Source organism: Cynocephalus volans, chromosome 2 (assembly GCF_027409185.1).
Source record: "Cynocephalus volans isolate mCynVol1 chromosome 2, mCynVol1.pri, whole genome shotgun sequence".
Classification (NCBI taxonomy): domain Eukaryota; kingdom Metazoa; phylum Chordata; class Mammalia; order Dermoptera; family Cynocephalidae; genus Cynocephalus; species Cynocephalus volans.
In genome coordinates, this window is record NC_084461.1 from 184634646 (window position 1) to 184654220 (window position 19575).

The following is a 19575-nucleotide window of genomic DNA, read 5'->3' on the forward strand; positions in this document are numbered from 1 at the left end:
ATTCATTCCTTTACTTTTTTTGGGTTTTTTTTGGTGGCTGGGGATCCAAACCCTTAATCTTAGTGTTATAACACTGCGCTCTAACCAACTGAGCTAACTGGCCAAACCTATAATTCGTTTTTTATTGCTGAGCAATATTCCACCTTTGGCTTGATTTTGATTTTTTTTTAAGATTATAAAAATAATACAAGCTCACTGTAGAAAAAAAAGTATAAATAAGAAAATAAAATGATCATCCTCACTAGTTATCAAAGAAATGTCCATGAAAACAGTGAGATACTAATTTTCACCTAGCAGACTGGCAAAAATGGAAAAGTACAGTGTGGTACCCAGCCTCCAGGATGGCCCTCAAGGATCCCCACCTGGGTATTCATGCTCTGGTGTAGCATGTAGCCCCTCCCACACTGAGTGGGCCTGATGTGGGGAACCAACACGTTATTGATGGAGTGACTTCTGAACCCTGGCTATAAAAGACCCTGCAGTTCCCACTTGGCTCAATCTGGGGGAAGCCAGATTGTGTGCCATGTTGTGAGGACCCTCAAGCAGCCCATGGAGAGGCCTACGTGGTGAGCTACCAAGGCTCCTGGCCAGCAGCTGTGTGAGATCCCCAAATGGAATGTGGGTCCTCCAGCCTTGGTCAAGCCTTCAGATGACTGCAGCCCCAGACAACATCCTCACTGCAATTTCACGAAAGACCACCCAGCTGAGCTGCTTCTGAATGTCTAACCCACCAAAACTGTGAGATAATAAACATCTACTATTTTAAGCCACAGCTTTCCGGTCATTTGTTATACAGCAAGATAATTAATACAAGTAATCCCCACACCAGACAGCCACCACAAAAAAAAAAAGATTAATACAAGTAAGACTCAATGTTGTGAAAGTGCAGGAAAATTATTTGAATGTACTTTCTGCAGGAAACACGTTAATCCTTTGACAATTATCTCTGATGCAAATATTTGTTCCTGATTACTAACTGCTTTTCAGTTCTGTAATATGAAGCATCTCTTTTCCAAAGTGGATAAACATCCTAATTTCCCTTTGGTGTAAATCTGGCTCTTCCCTATTTGCTTGAAGTTGGATATTCTTGCCTACCATCTTTTCCTCACCTCTCTCCGGTAGCCTTTTAGATACCTCTCTCATATTCCTAGCCCAAATAATTTTCTATCCTGTAAAAATACTCAGCAACCTGAAATCTACTGTTCAAAAACAAAATGTGCTATGCAGGCAACTCCTCTAACAATCTAAACATTGATGGGCTGATGTGTGTTGTTTTGCTCCGCTCGCTGGAGCATGAGAGCAACAGTGCACTCATCACATGGCCTCACCCATGATTACAGGAGGAAGGATGAGCTCTACTGAGAATGCCTGAGTGAGCACAGAGCAGAGCTCTGTGAACACCTGCCCGCAGCTGGGAGAGCAAGAAACAAACCATAGAAACACACAGAAAGAAGATGAAATACAATGACCTTAAAGCCTCCAACCCAGTAATCAGCCAACTCAGGTACCTGCTCAAGTAAGATCTCAGATTTGTAAACTAAATGTGATCCCCGACTTGAGGGCACTATTCCCACCGCAATTATGAGGAAGGGGAGAGCTCATGAAAAGAAGGGGCTCAAAAGGGAAGGGATGAAAATAAATAAATAAATAAATGGGAAGGGATGGCGGGGGTGGGGAGGACACAGGGCAAGCAAGGGGCAGCGTAAGACAGACAGAGGACATGGAATTATAACCTCCTTAACCCACACTAGAGATAGAGTGGGGCCTTTAAAAAAGGGCGGGGGGGGCACACAACTGGCCGGGTTCAACCAGTATGGTATATACCTGTGAGAGAGAGAAAGAGTTTGCACACTCAGTTCACTCCCCAACCCACCCAGACACCCACTGTTCAAGTTCTGGGAAGACTGGCTTGTTTTATCTCTAGCAATCAAGCATATGACTGATTTTTAGTTTTCGGATTTCTTTTAAGAAGATTCACTTTTGAGCACTCCCGCTTTCCAGGAGAAATCAAGACCTCATGACATGTCTGTGACACTGGGTAAAAGTACATACACATTTAAAGGGAGCAGGAAAAGCAGATAAAAAAGGGACCCAGCATTCTAGCTCCTCAGGATTACAAAAGATGCAAGTGGGTTGGTGTCCCAGTGAGGTTTACACAAGCATCATAGAGCCTGGGCAGGACAGTCCTTTATGAGTCTCTTAAGGATAAACAAAATGTGGTCTATACATACAATGAAATACCACAAGGACATAAAAGGAATGAAGTGTGGACTACAATGTGGATGAACCTTGAAAACATCACGCTGAGTGAAAGAAGCCAGACACAAAAGCCCACATGAAAAGTCCAAAATAGGCAAATCTATAGAGAAGGAAAGCAGATTCGTGGTTGCAGGACATGGGGGAAGGAGGAATGAGGGGTGACTGCTAATGAGGGGATTTTCTTTTGGGGTGATGCAAATGTTCTAAAACTAGAGGTGGTGGTTTGCACAACCTTGTGAATAAGCTAAACCCACTGTGAATTGTACGCCACTGGAAAAAAGGGCCTCTAACCCCTGTGCTCTCCCCCTCCCAGAGTCTGAACCCACCAAGACTCCCTGCAAGCCTCCTGCCCTGCCTGCCTGAGACCAGCATCTGACGATTCACCTCATTTTACACAACTAGCACATTCTTGAAATACTGGTGCAAACCAAGTCCTATTCTGAAACACAGTGAGGAAACTAAGAGCTAAGAGCTACCTGAAATTTTATATATGTTTTCTTATTTATTGTTCCACCCCAGAATGTCAGCCTCCCAAGAGCAGGGAGCGTGTCTGTCCCTGCAATGCTGTGTTCCCAGCACCTCTTACGGAAAAGGTATTTAATAAAGATCCAAGCAGCAAGTGAATGACCAGATGCATGAGTCTGCAAAGACCTTCTCACTGAGCAAGAGAGACAGAGCACTGGCATAATGTCCAAGGCCACTCATCCATTCAGCCTTCATTTTATCAATATGAAGAACCAAGGAAAGGAGCAAAATAATGCTGAATAGCCAAGCTACTACACTGCTACCTACCTCCTCAACCAAGAATGTGCATCAGAAGTGACTATGGGCTTGAAAAAATACGGGCAGGCTTCAGTCCAGCCCTGCAAGATATGTTCCAGCAAGTCACAGTGGGAATTGAACAGCCATGAGCTTAAAAGCTACACAGGGATTCCAGACGTATGACCTCGACTGAAACTATGCATGTTTCCTCTGTGCCAAGGACTGTGCTAAGATACTGTGTACAGATATAGATACACTCACTTAATCCCTACAATAATAATCCCTGAAATTGGTACTGTCATCCTTCCCATTTTACAGATGCAGAAACAGACCCAGAGAGGTTGAGTGACTTACCCAAGGTTGCACAGCTACTGAGTGTGGGACTGGGACTTGAACTCTCAAATCATCACCCAGGCTCATTTGCTCCTATTTTAAGCACTACTTGTAGAAGCACAACTACCTGATTTCCCACACCACTCTGATGAAATACAGCAACTTTTAGTGAAGACGAGGGTTGCTAGAAGCAAGGATGCCAGCACCTGCAGGCAGCAAGGTCGGGACAGAAACACTATGATAATTGGGCACCTGATGGCAGAGGACACAACAGCCCGGGGTCCTTTCTGAAAGTCTAGGGGAAACCATCCCATACACCATAACAGCTCTTGACGGCACTGGTTTCTGGCACCATCCAAAAAATAGAAGCCTTGAGTCATGAAAAACAAGAGGTTTGATGATGTTCCAGCTCCTCTACTTAAGCATATTTCCCCACAACTTATAATAGAACATTGTGTCACAAATGGATAAAGTTTTATTATTCAAAGGAGAAAAATTTAGTCACCTAGAAAATTCACTTATGTGAAATACCTCAAATCCTAACAGTAGTACATAAATTCAATGTTACTTTTTACAAATATTCAGCTTTATCAAAAAACTAACATAGGAGGCTGGCTGGTTAGCTCACTTGGGAGAGCATGGTACTGATAACACCAAGGTCAAGGGTTCAGATTCCCTTATTGAGGGGGAAAGAAAAAAAACTAATTTAGAGAGCTAACTATAGTATTTCCTTACTAAGAATACTCCTACTAACTTATTTAAAACATTTCATTTATACCAATTCTTCTAGAAACTGCTTAGTACATAAACTGGGATATTCTTTAAACTTTCCTGTAAAAGGAGAATCCAGTGGGAAGAGATTCTAGCCATAGTTCCACCACTTACTTTCCAAGGGACTCAAGCTGGTTACTTAATATTGGGTGTCCCCATTTCTCCCATAAAATACAACCACAAGACTAGCCCTCTTCACTCCCCAGAGAAAATACGGTCAACAAGAAGTCTTAATTACATCAGAAAGGTGCCAAGATATTGTTTGGAAATCCTACACTGCAGTTTCTGCAGGCACCAGAGCCTCTCCAAACACGTGGTGCCGCATGTATGCACCATCTAGAACACCACCAGAGGAAACCCGAGGTCAGGACTCACTTGCAACATAAAGGGCAACTCTGTCATTCTCTTTGTGCCACAGGAGGTTTTCTGCATAGTTCAGGCGACTGCCTCTGAACCACTCGGGGACATCTGCAATCCCTTTAGATGTGTCCACAACCTATAGAGGGTGACAGCAAACCAAGACACACACATACATGAGACCTTCGCCACAAATAAATAAAAGCTATTCTGCTTCCCAGGAAGCCAGCTAACCCATTGGCCCAAAGCATTTACATTTTATAGACTGAACTATGAACTGAACTAAAGGCTTGAAACTGAAAACAAATATTAATGCCAAGGGAAAACAACCATCCCCAGTAATTTACTCTTTCAACAAATATTTATTAAGTATCTACTTTATGAGAGATGCCACAGACAAAGTAAATCAGATGCCTGGCCATGATGCCAAACTCTGACAGGACACCCAAACACCAGGAGCTCAAGCTCAGGGCCCACCTGCCCATCCTCCCACAATGTCTAGAAGTCTGACTCTTTGCTTCCTTCCTTGGGGTCCTGGAACCTTGATTTTTTTTTTTTTTTTTTTCCCTCTCAGTGCCAACAGATCAACCTTTCAGAATGGTTTGCCCCCAAAAGACAATAAATTAGACTTTGAAAAACAGGACTCCCTTTCCCCAGATATTTACTGATTTACAGTGTAAGAGGTTGAAAAGTTCCCTAAACTCCAGGGTAAAAAAATAATGAAACTATCAATAGTTTAAAAAACTACAACAATGTGAGTGTAGTTAATATGACTGAACTACACACTTTAAAAGGGTTAAGATGGTAAATTTTATGTTATGTATATTTTACCACAATTAAAAATTTTTCAATTACCAAAAAAAAAAAAAACCCAACACCCTACTACTTAGGATCATTCAAGTTCACAGGATAGGGCTGGGGGTCCACACACAACAAGGATTCACAGATTACCAGGTCTCAAGGGAGTCCATGGTCATGTAATGCCAGTTCTCTGGGGCAATGACTTTTTCCCATGGACGTGAGGTTTTAAAAGATATGATTTGGTATTCCCAAAAAATTAACATTTCACCTTATAACACAACACATAAATAAGATAACACATAAGCACATAAGCAAAATCTCTGCTTACCTCATCATACTTGCGTGAGAAAACAATTCCACTGAATTTCCAGAACTCAGCCCAGAAGTCTGAATAAGATTCAACTGACCAATGGTACAAGTCATCATAATTCTCTAAAAAATAAAATAAAATGGATCATAGCTCAGATAAACCTTAGAAGGAAGTCTTAGCAGTTCAATAATAAGATGGACACACCTAAGAAACAACAGGTATGTCTGAGGGCTTCCAAAGCAGCTAACGAGAAATGGTCTGGGGAGAGAGGGAGCTTAATCTTTACTGAACCAAACCCACCGCCAATAGTCCTCACAAGGAACAAAAGCATCAAGTCAGTGATTTCATACCTTAACTACCATGCCTAAGAACATGGATGCTGGAGCCAGAATGCCTGGGTTCGAACCCTGGCTTGGCCATTTATCAGCTGTGCAACCTCAAGCAAGTTACTTAAGCTCTCTGTGTCTCAGTTTCCTCACCTGTAAAATGGGAATGATTAATAGTTTCAACCCCCCCCCCCACCGAGCCATAGGGCTGTTGTGAGGATTTCAATGAGCACATGCATAAAGCGCTTAGAACAGGGCCTTGGACATAATCAGAGCAACATCAAGAGTTTGCTATTATACCATATAAACTTAGAAAATCTACATTCGACAGATTTGAAAACCCAGAAGTTCAAAACTGGTAGCTTGCTGATGGACTTCTCATGCCACTACAACGACATGGGGGACTTTTTGGATTACTTATTTTGATTTTTGAATAAGCATATGTTCACAAAATTCAAAATTACAAAAGTATAAAAGATTATATGGTAAAGAATCTCCCTCTTTTTGCTCCACAACCATCTAACTTTTCTTGCTGAGAGGTAACTAGTTATAGTGATTCCTTTGTGTCTTCCCAGAGGTTGTATGCCTGAGTAAATCTATCCCTCCCTCCCACTCTTACACAAATGGAAGCAGGCTATTCATACCAAGTTCCAATCCAGGGGCATTAGCAAAGTCTCTTCCCCAATTTGGGCCTTTTTAATCTCAATGCCTTTTAAATAAGATACCCATTCATACATATCTCCAAATTCAAAAAGAACTGGCTCTACAGCAAAATCTCCCTCAGTCACTGGGTTCACCTGAGACAAATAAAAATTGTTATTTCTTTTCTCTTCTCCCAGAGAGATTCTGTAACCCGCTTCTTTCACTAAAAATCTACTAGAGATTTTTCCACATCGGTGCATAAAAAGCAGCCTCTTTTTCACAGCTAAAAAAGCTGCCTCTTTTTCCACTGGATAGATGTACCATAATTTCTTCAACCAGACTTCTATTTTAGGATATCAGGTTGTGTTCCAGTCTTCTGCTAACAAATCATACAAAGCTGTATTAAACAAGGCAAGAGCAACAAAAGTTTGCAAAAGAAATCCAAACCAAACTATACATGATGGACAATTGCCATTCATGCCCAATTGAACTCAATGCTTCAGAGATCAATGTCAACCTCTGAGTGACAGAAACCCATATTTGGGAGCAAGAAGGACAATGTGCCAGAGACTGGTGGGAAGTAAGATGACCGAAGCTAGCCTGGGGAGCTTCCCTCTATAGATCCCACTCATAAAGAGATAGATTTAACTCCTAAAGGACACTCGACTTCATTGTATACTCCCCCTAACATAGCTGAGGATGTCTTCACCCTTCCAAGTGCACAGGGTCCAGGTGGACCAGCCAAAATTAATCAATCCATCCTCAGGGAGGGGGAGAATTTCATCATATCAAGGACCAAGAGAAGCCATGCAGTGTTTCTGTTCCAGAGCACAGCCTTGCTAGTACTCCAGGAAGGCAGAGGCTGACAGGGATATGATAACAGCAAAAAGATGACCAACGGGGTATAAGGGATGGGAAAAAAAAAAAAGCACAATACAGTGGCTGATCTGAATATTCTCACTGCAATCAATCAACTAAAAATGACTCATCCTCACTGTTCCCCTGGGGGTATAGAGAGGAAGAGGCACAATGATCCTTGCCCTTAAGCAGTGTCCCTTACACCAGTGGTGTCCAGTAATGGTCCTCAGTCATGCTGGACTCGGGAGCAAGAGGAAGAGAGGGATCACCAAGAGCTGGGCAGCAGGGACAGGCTGCGGGAGGAGGTGGGCCTAGGCTGGCCCTGGCAGCAAGGCAGGGTTTGGACACTCAGAGGAAGACCTCATAGGCTGGTGAAATGCCAAGAACCCAGGTAAAGAGCTAGAGTGAGCAGGTCTGCAGCAGGAACAAAGATCAACCTGACTGAAGTGGGGAGAGTCATCTCAGAGGTCGGGCAGCCAAAACAAGGGGACAGACTGCAGGGGCTCTTGGGCTCCAAGATCAAGAAAGGAAAGGAATCTGGTCCACAGCAATGATGCCTACAGCTCCTCCAAGCCCAGAAGATTGGGGCCATGGACCAGGTTAATCAAGCACACAGGAAAAAACACCAGAGATGGTGAGTATGGAAAGCAGGAGCCAGCCCTGACTCAGAAACCTTGCTTGGGGACCTCAGGCAGGCCACTCTGCCTGAGATGCAGTTTCCTCTACAGATCACCTGGAAATTGTTGGCTGGAGAAGACCACGGTTCCTCCCACGACAGTGAAGTAGTTAAGCCTGGGCTCCAGGGTCAGGCTGGATAACCTGGATTAGAATCTCAGCTCTACCACTTCCTAGGGAATGACCTTGGGCAGTTGCTCCACCTCTCTGAGCCTCAGCATTCTCATATGTAAAATGGGAATAGCAGCAGTGACTCCTTTAAGAGGGTGTGGTGAGGACCAACAGAGCTCATCGCTTAAAGAGGCTCCAGAGTTCAACCGTCTGGGTACAAATCCTGCCACTCTCTGAGTGGCCTCAGACAAGTTATTTCTCTGTTCTATGCCTCAGTTTCTTCCCCCCTAAAAGGAGGATGATGGTACCTATTGAAGGGCCAATGTGAGAATGAAATGATCAAAACACATAAAGAGCTCAGAACAGTGCTCAGCAGAGAAGGTGCCTGAAGGTGTCAGCCTCTGGCATCACCCCAACTATCTTGCAAGAAGATCAGCTGTGGTGACTGGATAGCTTACAATGATCTACGGAGACAGGGACGTAAGAGTACGCAGAAGTGTGATAAGTGGCAGCATGCCAACTTCTCCATCAAGGAGGGCAGTGCCAGACCCAGGGCAGGTCTCTGGGAAAGGATCCTCCAATGTGCCTGTGGGAACAGCACTTGACAAACAGGCCCCACACTCCTCTCTCCCATGACCTTTTTTTTTTTTTTTTTTTTTTTAAATCACTTTGGTCCTCAATAATGGCAGAATTCCAGCAGCAAAAATTCCCCCAAACTGATATAAGAGATGAACCAGGGACTTGAAATGCAGACCTCCCCCGAAAACTTCAAAAGCCCATCACAACAGCACATCCACCAACAGCACCGCTGAGGGAGGAAAGAGAGGAAACAAATGGCCATAACTGCACCTTCACATCACGGGGACCTAGGAGGTGACAGCAAAGTGGGCTGACTCTGTGCAGAAACCTTTCCACTGTCAGCAACCCAGCCAAGTCATTGAATACAATTCTTCAGACAAGCGGTGCGGAGAGAGATGCCTCTTCAGGCTTCTGCTCGCATGTCCCCTCCTCCACTCAGAGGTTGCAATCTGGAAGCCCAAGTGACCACTGGCACATTTGGTTCGGCCTGCACAATGTTGACAAAGAACCTGAACTACTGGCTAACACTTAAAAACCCATCTTTAACATGAAAATCAACTACACTGTATATTGATAAATTAAAATTTTAAAAATAATAACAAATAAATAAATAAAATGGGAAGTGAAATGGGGGGAAAAAACTATCTTTAAATGAAATTCTGGGGCCGGCCCGTGGCTCACTCGGGAGAGTGCGGTGCTGATAACGCCAAGGCCCCGGGTTCGGATCCCATATACGGATGGCCGGTTCGCTCACTGGCTGAGCGTGGTGCTGACAACACCAAGGGTTAAGATCCCCTTACCGGTCATCTTTTGGGGAAAAAAAAAAAAAAAAAAATGAAATTCTGGCTTCTCCTGAGAAAGGCAAATACCTGACTGTGGGAACCAGCCAATGATTCTCACCTCCAGGCATTTATGCCCCCGTATTGTTCCTCCCCAGCCTGAGCAGAGCCGATCTACGTAACCAAAAGGACATTTTAGAAATGACCAAGCATGACTTCCAAGGCTAGGTCCTAAGAGATACTACAATTTCTGCTTTGCTCTCTTGGATCACCAGCTTGGGGAGAAGCCAGCAGCCTTGTTGTGAGGACACTCATGCAGTCCTACGTGGCATGAAATGGAGGCCCCTGCCCACAACAAGCACCAATTCACTGCCATGAGGGTGAGCCACCTGGGAATGGCTCCTCCAACCCCAGTCCAGCCATCAGATGAGACTGCACCCTCTGAGAGACCTTGAGCTAGAACCACTCAGCTGAGCCACTCCTAAATTCCTGACCCACATACCAAGAGGTCATAAGTGTTTCGTGTTGTTTTAAGTTGCTAAGTGTTGGGGTGGTTTCTTGCCAGCAACAGATCACTAACGCACTCTCCACACCACATAGCAACAATCAGCTATGACTGGAAGCAGCTGTCCCACCTGGCCCTCACCCCAATGCAAAAAGGAACAGAGACAGTGGTTAGGAGCACAGACCCTGAAGCAGACAACAGCTCCTCTACCTACAGATACAAAGTCTTAACTAAGACTGTAGAATGGGGATAAAAGTACCACCTACTTGGTGGGATTATTGAGAGGAAAGAGCCACAATGCGGCCTTGCATATAGAAAGCTCTCATTAAATATTAACTATTATTTATATGCCTGTAGGCTTCTGGGTTTTCACCCCTCTTCACCTACAAGGATTTTGACCAGCCTACACCTTGAAATCTCATCTAAAGATTCTGTCAGCCCTTTTCAACAGCATTCTCTGCTAAACCCAGCACATAATGAAGTACACAGAACACTGATGCCAGGGCTGGCCAGGTAACTGTTGTTTAGTGTTTTAGTCCATCTTGTGTTGCTATAACAGAAATACCTGAAACTGGGTAATTTATAAAGGAAAGAGGTTTATTTGGCTTACGATTCTGGGACAGCTGCATCTGGCACGGGCCTCAGACTGCTTCTACTCATGGCAGAAAGTGGCAGGCAGCCAACGGGTACAAGCAGATCACATGGCGAGAGGAAGCAAGAGAGAGAGGAAGCAAGAAAGAGAGAGAAGGTGCCAGGGTCTTTTCAAGCAACGAGCTCTCGCGGGAACTAATAGAGCGAGAATTCACTCATTAACCCCCCCTCCGCAGGGAGAGTATTAATCCATTCATCAGGGATCAGCCCCCATGACTCAATCAGTTCCCAACACTGCCACATTGGGAATCAAATTTCCACATGAGTTTTGGAGGGGACAACACATCCAGACTCCATCAGTTAGAGTGTGGTGCTGATAACACCAAGGTCCAGGGCTCAAAATCTGTACAGGCCAGCCACCAAAAAAAAAAAAAAAAAATGCTGATATCAATCTGCCCCATTCATTGGATGCTCTGCATTGACTCACCTGTAACACTAACTTTGCAAGAGCTTTCTCCCCCAACCACATTTAAGCAATCTGAGAACAGGGACCAAGCTTTCTATTTGTTGGCAAACTCTATCCCAGCTGCTTGCACACAGAGGTGATTTGCAACTTGTGATACAGAGAAAGACACTCATGGCACAATCCTTTGAAGATGGTACCACCTCCCTGCCCTCTAATTACAGAGAGCTGGTACATACAGCATGTCCCCCAAGGCCTTGCAAAAGAGACTTTGCATCACGTGCCACTGTGCTAGGCTGGAACTACAAGTTGCACCTGAGGAAGTCTGCATCACACGACCTCCCACCTGGGTACGCAGGGAGTCCTCAGGTGAGTTTGGCTAGAAGAAGCGACAGGAACAAACCAACTTATAGCTCTAGTAGAGAAGAGAATACGTAAGTCCCCCAAAGCCTTGCACTTCCTGAAATGCAGGGATAGAAACCTCCCGCCAACCCTGGTTTGGTTTGGGAAGATGGGCCCATGGAGAGGCAGCCACCCTCCAGGGCTGGAGCTCAACGTGCCACGGAGCAGGAGGATGTGGGCCTTGCTCTCGACATACATCTGGTCAACAGCCTTGCTCAGTACTGTTAATGAGCAAGCCACTGTCGGGGTCACAGAGAATACAAGTTCACAGGTGCTGCCTTTAAGCAATGAGAATGCTCACAAATACCTGAAAAGACAAGGCAGGATGAAAGCCGAAATTACATGCACTTTGAGAGCAGAGGAAAGGAAAAAATATTCAAAGAGAATAATCAAAGAGAAGGTAGCATTTCAGGTGGATCTTAAAGCAAAACCCAAAACCTCCAGGGCCAGGCACGTGAAAGGAGAGAAACAGGTGGGAATTCACCAGCAGGAATGGTAAAAAGAGGAATGGACAAAACCTGAGCTCTAACCTCCCCCTCTAACTCCAAACTGCTCAGCTCCCACTGACGGCCACCATGTGGAATGCAGACCCAGCATTATAGGCCGCGGGGTTTTCAGGAGAAGTAAGAAATCTTAGATTTCATATACAGTCTCTCAACTTTTAAATGCAAGCAATTCAGTGTGTCTGCTGATCAAAGCTGGTCCAGGAGCCACCAGTCTTGAGAGCTCTGAAGGAGGGAGGAGTTTGGCAGCCGAAACTGGCAGCTGCCAGAGTTCACTCAGGTTTACTCAGCAACCCCACAGCCAGGTGCTGAGCTGGGCTCTGGGCCTGACCATCCCATGTCACCCTCACACCCACCCAATGACAGAGGTCCTCTTTTTATGCCCATTTTACAGATGAGGAAACTGAGGCTTGGGGAGATTGGATGACTTCCTCCTGATCACACAGCTAGTGAGTGGTGGAGCCAGTTCAAAATCCAGGCAGGCAGTCAGATCACAGATCCCTTCTCTTTACCACTTCCCCGGGGGAAGGTTTCACCCACCTCACAGGGCAGCCCTCAAGTGAAATCATCTCAAAAAGCATCAGGGATAGAAGAGCCCCAGATCAATACTGTATTATGTTACTGCCGGCAAAGGAAACATATGAAATCAAGAGAAACGAGACAGAAGAAAAGTCCCACAACACAGCTTCCTGGCTCTGCCTGTGGGTTGAGACAGTTCTCCCCCAATCCAACACACATTAACTGACCCACTACTGCCTGGAAGCTCTGAGAGTGATAGGACATACACCTGTCTCCAGGGGACAGGGAGGGAAGGAGAGGGATAGAGCTGGGTTAGCCCAAGGAAGGGACTCTGGAGCAGCTCCACCATGCTGAGGAGGGCCTGGAAGCTGCCAGGTGGCCATGTGCAATTCCATGGTCAACAAAGAGCCAATGAGAGCCTCTGAGCCAAGGCGTGACAAAGTCAGACCTGTGCTTCAAGATTACTCTGGCAAAGCACTCTGAGTGTGGTGTGGTGAAAGGCGCAGGGCAGAGAAGCAGGAGCAGGAAAATCCACCACTGCTCAGGGAAGGGGAAAGGAGGACTGCAGGACAGCTGCTGGCACCAGGCTGGAAAGAGGGGGTGCAGAAAAGCCATGCCACTGAGGCAGACTCCGTGAGCAGGGCAGATGGCTCAGCTCTCCATTTCCAGGAGGCTGACCAAGGAAGGGGATGCCACCAAGAAAAACGAGGCAGTCCCTGTAGCCGGCTGAGGGGATAAAAGTAGAAGGCCATGAGGAGTGGAAGATCCCTGAGGATACCCAGGGAGGCAGGGGAAAAGCACGCTGCTGGACAGCAAAAGGAATGCTCCTCAGTAGAAAAGGGGCCCCTGCCCCACCCACACTACAGAGGTGGTTTACAAGGGCCAAGGTGGTGGCTGGAAGGAGGACCCTTGACTAGGTTCATGCTTGGGGGCTGAGAATTTAAACATGAGGGGAATGGGTTCTACCCCAATCCTAAAGAAGGGCTCCTCCTACCTGATCATCCTGCTAGGTGCCCTGAATTCCATGCACGGCCCTCTAGCTGAGGCAGCTTGCGGAGGTAAGAGGGAACAGCACAATGTGCTGTGAGCGGGCCAATGACCCCCACAAAAAGGGTAAGAACCGCAAGTCAAAAAGTCCCCATGTTCAGGAGGAAGCCCCCACAGGCTGGAGGCCAAGACCCCAGGGAGCACCTCACAAATAAGAAAGCTAGCAAGGGACCTCACAGTCAACAGAGTAGCTACCACCACCCAGAGGTGACCCTCCCAGGGAGAGGACGGCACCCCACCTGCAGAGGAGATGCTGCAGTCAGGAGGAGCTCTGCGCTCTGAAAGCAGAGGGGTGACGTTCCCCACAGAAGGGGGGCAAAGAACCCCACAGTTATCAGGCCCCCCATCCCCTGGAGAAGGGTCCCATGTCAAGCGGCTCCTCCAATCCCAGAAGCGAGAAACTGGAAATAGGAGACCGTCCCAATAACTAGAAGGACGCTGACAGCAAGGCCCAGGAAGAAGGGGCGCCCCCATCCCCAGGACCCACCCTCCGAGGGTCCCCGCCTCCAGGAAGGCCCGGGCCGGAGCCCCGCACTCACCCAGCGCCAGGCCGCAGGCGGCGGCGGCGACCGCCCGGAAGCGGTCCATCTGCGTGCTCTTCTTGCTGTCGGGCTCCCACATCGCCTGGCACTCCAGGATCTCGCCCCGCCCGGCACGCGCCTCCTTGGACATGGCTGCGGCGGGGACCGGGACGGGGGCGGCCGGGGTGCGGCCAGCCGGGTTCGCCAGGCGGGCAGAGGGACGGCGCGGACAGCCGAGACAGCTCTACTGAGCCCGCGCCGCCGCCTCCCGCGGGATACGGCCGGCCCCGCCCCCTAAGGACTTGCTCCTCGCAGGCCCCGCCCCCTCTCTCCTGTAACCCTCCGCCGAGAGCCCCGCCTTGCAAAGAGTGCTCGCCGTCGCCGCGCACGCGGTCGGGGGGGCCCCCCCCCACTAGGTCTGCGCAGGCGCGTTGGGCCTCGGTTCCTCGACCTCACCTGGGACTGGAGGGAGTTAAAGACGCGCCGGCAGCCTGAAGTCAGAGGCTGCAGGCTCTGTCCTGTATTCATTCATTCACTGTTGATTTGTTCTTCCTGCAGGTGTCTACCGAGAGCCTGCGGCGTAGCAGGCGATGTGTGGGGCTTTGCGGGTATTGCCCTTCTGTCACCAGGAGATAAGGGCTGGGGACCTGTATGGGGAAGAGGAGGGACAATGAAATACATTGTGTGTATACAGATAATAATTTCATACGTAGTATAATACATGCAACAATATACATAGTACACCAATGAGTATCAATATAGACATTGTGGAGTAGTACATTGAGTATATAATATTCACATAATAAAAGGTATTAAGTGCTATGGAGAAAAAGCAAAGGAGGGGGTAGAAAACATGGGATGAGGGTGTTTCCATTTAAATGAGGTTGTCACGGAAGGCCCCGCTGAAAAGGTGACTTCTACTAGGGACTTGAAATGTGTGGCAAGAGGGAGCTATTCAGTGTCTGGGGGGAAAGTTTCTAGGCAGAGGGAAGAGCCAGTGCTCAGGCCCTGAAGCAGGAGAGTGTTGGGGCTGCTTAGAGAACTTCCTAAGGTGAACAATGGCTTTGAAGCGAGAGACCGTCCCATATTCCTTGTCTTAGTTTATTCTCACAGCAACCCAATTAGCTTCCCCAAGTGCAGTTTTTTGCAGCGTTGGGGTTTTACAAAGCAACCTCCCCACCACCACCACCACTTAATCTCACACAGCTTCTGTCTCCCAGTCACCACAAATAAACAGAGATTGAAACTTAAAGAGCCTGCCCGTGGCTCACTTGGGAGACTGTGGTGCTGATAACACCAACGCCATGGGTTCGGATCCCTATATAGGGGTGGCTAGTTAGCTCACTTGGGAGAGCATGGTGCTGACAACACCAAGGGTTAAGATCCCTTTACCGGTCATCTTTAAAAAAAAAAAAAGAAACTTAACACAAGGTACTTGCTATATAAACATGACTCCGGAATCAGCCCCATCTGGAGCCACCTCTATCTCTTTGTCTCCATGTCATCTCCTATGGGAAGGCATAAGTCCATTTCCACCCGGAAGGAGATTCATCTTTGAGAGATCCAGGTATTTGTGTTCATTCCATTAACACCACAATGCAAATTTCATAGGCACAAAATCCTTGTCTCCCTGGTTCACCACAGGGTTCCCAGCGGCTGATCTGTAGTAGGGGCTCAGAAAACATTCATTCATTCAGAAAATGCCTAGTGGTTGCCCACTGTGGGCTGGGCAATGGGGATTCAGCTGTGTAAAGGATGGACCCAGCACTCCTAGGCATGGAAATCCAGTTTGACCAGTGGATTGGCCAATTATCATGGGATGGAGTGGGGAGGTTGGAATTATACACCTGACAGCCACTTGATTCTTTTTTTTTTTCTTTCAGTTTAAAAATATGGACCACTTCATGAATCTGCATGTCAACCTTGCACAGGAGCCATGCTGACCTTCTCTGTGTCATTCCAATTTTAGTATACGTGTTTCCAAAGTGAGCACCACTTGATCCATTCTTAATTCCTCCAGTGTGGCCCACCCAGCCAGACTCAGCACCTGTGACTGAAAGGGAAAGGTGAAGCTCAGCCAAAATAACTGGGTACTGGGCCAGCCCGTGGCTCTCTTAGGAGAGTGTGGTGCTGATGACACTGAGGCCTCGGGTTTGGATCCCTGTATGGGGATGGCCAGTTGGCTCTCATGGAGGAGCGTGGTGCTGCAATACCAAGTCAGGGGTTGAGATCCCCTTACTGGTCATCTTTTAAAATAAATAAATAAATAAATAAATGGGTCCTTTGTCCTCACCCCCTATGACACACTCTCAGACACACGTGAGCCTTTGCAGGTGTCTTTTCAGGCCCCACCTTGCTTTTCCCATAACCTTCTTAACAAGATGAGAGAGGGGAGAGGAGCGATTCAAGGAAGTCCTTCCCACTTAAAATGAAAACAGAGCCGGAAGGGCCTTTTTTTAGCAAGAACACTAAACTTTCTGTTTTCTCTACTTCGCCTGCCTTGGGTCTCTGTATTCCTCATCTTCCCCTTGTACCTATTGCTTATTTTTGACGTAAGGATTCAGACTGTTACTGCTTATGCACCACCCTCCTGATCTGTGCTTCCCTATCCTATCCTAGGTTCTTAGAGAAGTTTAGAAAGAATATAGAAACTTGGGCCGGCCCGTGGCTCACTCAGGAGAGTGCAGTGCTGATAACACCAAGGCCACGGGTTCGGATCCCATATAGGGATGGCCGGTTTGCTCACTGGGTGAACGTGGTGCTGACAACACCAAGTCAAGGGTTAAGATCCCCTTACTGGTCATCTTTAAAAAAAAAAAGAAAGAATATAGAAACTTGCCAGGCCCAATGCACTTACACTTTTCTCAGAAGGTGAAACTCCAAGTCATTCCTTTGGGATTTGCCCTGCCCTTCCCTCCAGGTCTGAGTCCACCAATATTCCTTTTTATTTCTCCCACCGTAGTATGTGTTCAGATTGACTTTCCATTCAAAGTTCTCACTGTTATACAATTGGCCAATAACCAATATTGTAAATTATGCAAACATACTGAATTCTCTGCAATATATTGAAAGGGGTTTCATGTGAAAGGCATGAGTATTTGGAAATAGCAAAGAGTTTTCCAAAAAAAGCCCAATCTGATGGTCTGGAAGAGGAATGGCACCCATAGTTGAGGAAGAAACCAGAAGTCCTTGAGGATAGTCCACATGCTTTGGACAATATGAATCTCATTTCCTCTCTTCTCAAAGCATGATATTTCTTTGTATACATAGAAACAAATTCCACAATGCTAAGATAAAGCTGGAAAAAAATAAAATGTCTGTCTTAGAGAGAGAGCCGGAAAAGAAAATCAACACGGCAGACTGTGACGGCCGCCTACTCAGTAGGAACACCACCGTCTTCCTTGCTGATGGATCCCCAACTTTGGAGTCTCTCCTGCCAAGGTTGTGCCCAGATCTATATCCTGACTTAAGTTGACTTCTAGACATTTTCATGATCGGTTTAAATGGACATTTGAAAAACTGAGTGTTTTATAACCGTGTAAGATGAGAATTGGCTACAATTGGAATAAATATGTCATGGTCTGATTGAATAAAACACATTTTTAACTACCATATTGAGTAACGCACACCAACTCTGAAAGAAGTTACATTTTAGAAAGTGTTTATTTCCTAGGTAAGGCATATGTTAAAAGAAAAAAAAAATGTATTCATGGATGTTCTTCAATGTGTCTTGAAAATTTAGAAGTATTGGGAAATACTCCAAAAGAATCAGTGTCAATAAATTTCATTCCTTTCGTTGTTCTAAAATCAGAGCATTTCTTTTTTTTTTTTTTTAAAGATGACCGGTAAGGGGATCTCAACCACACTCAGCCAGTGAGCCAACCAGCCATCCCTATATCGGATCCGAACCTGTGGCCTTGGTGTTATCAGCACCGCACTCTCCCGAGCGAGCCACAGGCCGGCCCCCTAAAATCAGAGCTTTTCAATCCAAGCCAAACCTGACCCTTGGGAGAAATGTGTAAGCCAGAGAAAAGACAATTCACTCATGAAAGGAGGCCTTGGTGGCAGTTGCTGACCACACCCCCAGGCAAGACGCCAGTAACAACTGGGATGAGTTATGAGTAAGCTTCTTTCATCATTAAGTCGGTGAAGGGCAATTGAGAATACAGATACTATCTCCGGCAGTCTTAAAGACAGAGTACACAGAAGCTGAGGGTTTGTAAATTAATTGCATTGAAAGAATCTGTGTTTTCATAGCCCTTGAGTAGCCTTTGTATATGCCCCGAGGACATATGTGCCCCCAATTTAAAGACCCTCTGGTCTAAGCCAATCACGACGCTCCTTTTTCTCCTTTGCCAGTGATTGGCCTGGGAGTGGGCATGTGACTAAGTTCTGTCCAATGAGACCATTGGTATTAAAGGAAGGTATAAAAGGGGCCTCTGGAAAATAGTCTTCCCCCCCCATTCTAAGAGCCAGGTCATTTGGTATGGAGCTGCAACAAATATTTTGTGACCCTGAGAAACAAGGTTGAAGAAAGCCTATAAACACAGGATGGTGGAGCAGAAGGGGGAAAAGCCTATATATCCCCCCCAGCCCCACCCCAGCTGCCAGAGCAAACCCATGTCAGCCTAGCCCTGGACTTCTGGTTGAATAATAGGTAACTGTCACTGTGGCTTAAGCCCCTAGGAGCTGAGTGTCATAACTTGCTGCCAAACATTCTAACTGAAACGATCGCCAAAGTCATTTCACTTGTACTTTCTCTTGGAAGGGCCTTCTGCTCACTTGGAGACATTCATCACCCACAGGTGATGGCCTAGGACACCTCGTCTCAAGATATGGAGCCACCGGCAATAACTAGGGAAAGTCAGGTCCCAATTCCAGGACACCTCCAGCGCAGCTCCTGTGTCACATGCCAAGCTGGAAGAAAGGTAAGGGGGAAATTCCAACTGGAGACTCAGCCAGGTCCCCTGAGTTTATCAGGACAAAGGGTTATTTGAAGATTTATTTCTCTGACCTCTGTGGTGTGGTTGCGTCAACCCTCTCCATATGCCCAAGGGGTTACCAAGGGGTGGGTGTCGGTTACCAAGCACCAGATGTGCCTGAGGTCATGTGTCAAAATTCAACCTCTCCACCTCCCCTCTAGCCCCAAGGGGAGAGCAGAGGAGAAAATGTGCCCACCCAACCTGACCTCCTCAACAGGAACAGAGAGAAGTAAACGGTGGGATAGTCATCTAATGGAGTCCTCTGCAGCAGCGAAAATGAATGTTCTACAGAAGCAACAGCACAGAGGATCTCATCATATTGAACAACAAAAAAACGCAAGTCACACACTTGTATGTTTCCTTTAACAGAAAGGTCAAATTCAAGCAAACCCAAAAAACTTCTGGGAATACACACGTGTTAGAAAAACATAAAGAAAAGCAAAGAAATACTTAACATTCAAGACACGGGTTTCTTCTAA

The 19575-nt window shown here is 46.5% G+C and overlaps 1 protein-coding gene and 1 non-coding gene across 2 annotated transcripts in view; both read right to left on the bottom strand.

Annotated features, from left to right (window-relative positions):
• Window positions 1–14368, bottom strand: part of AACS (acetoacetyl-CoA synthetase) — a 64452-nt gene extending 50084 nt beyond the window's left edge. The window contains exons 1-3 of the mRNA XM_063085776.1: window positions 14133–14368; window positions 5612–5715; window positions 4501–4621 (exon numbers count right to left, since the gene is read on the bottom strand). Coding sequence (XP_062941846.1) covers window positions 4501–4621; window positions 5612–5715; window positions 14133–14265 — 358 coding nt within the window. The 5' untranslated portion in view covers window positions 14266–14368. The remainder of the gene's footprint in view (window positions 1–4500; window positions 4622–5611; window positions 5716–14132) is intronic.
• Window positions 14369–16000: 1632 nt separating this feature from the next.
• On the bottom strand, window positions 16001–16107 carry LOC134371310 (U6 spliceosomal RNA). The gene has a single exon (XR_010022750.1). It is a non-coding gene; the product is annotated as a U6 spliceosomal RNA (small nuclear RNA).
• Window positions 16108–19575: the final 3468 nt, after the last annotated feature.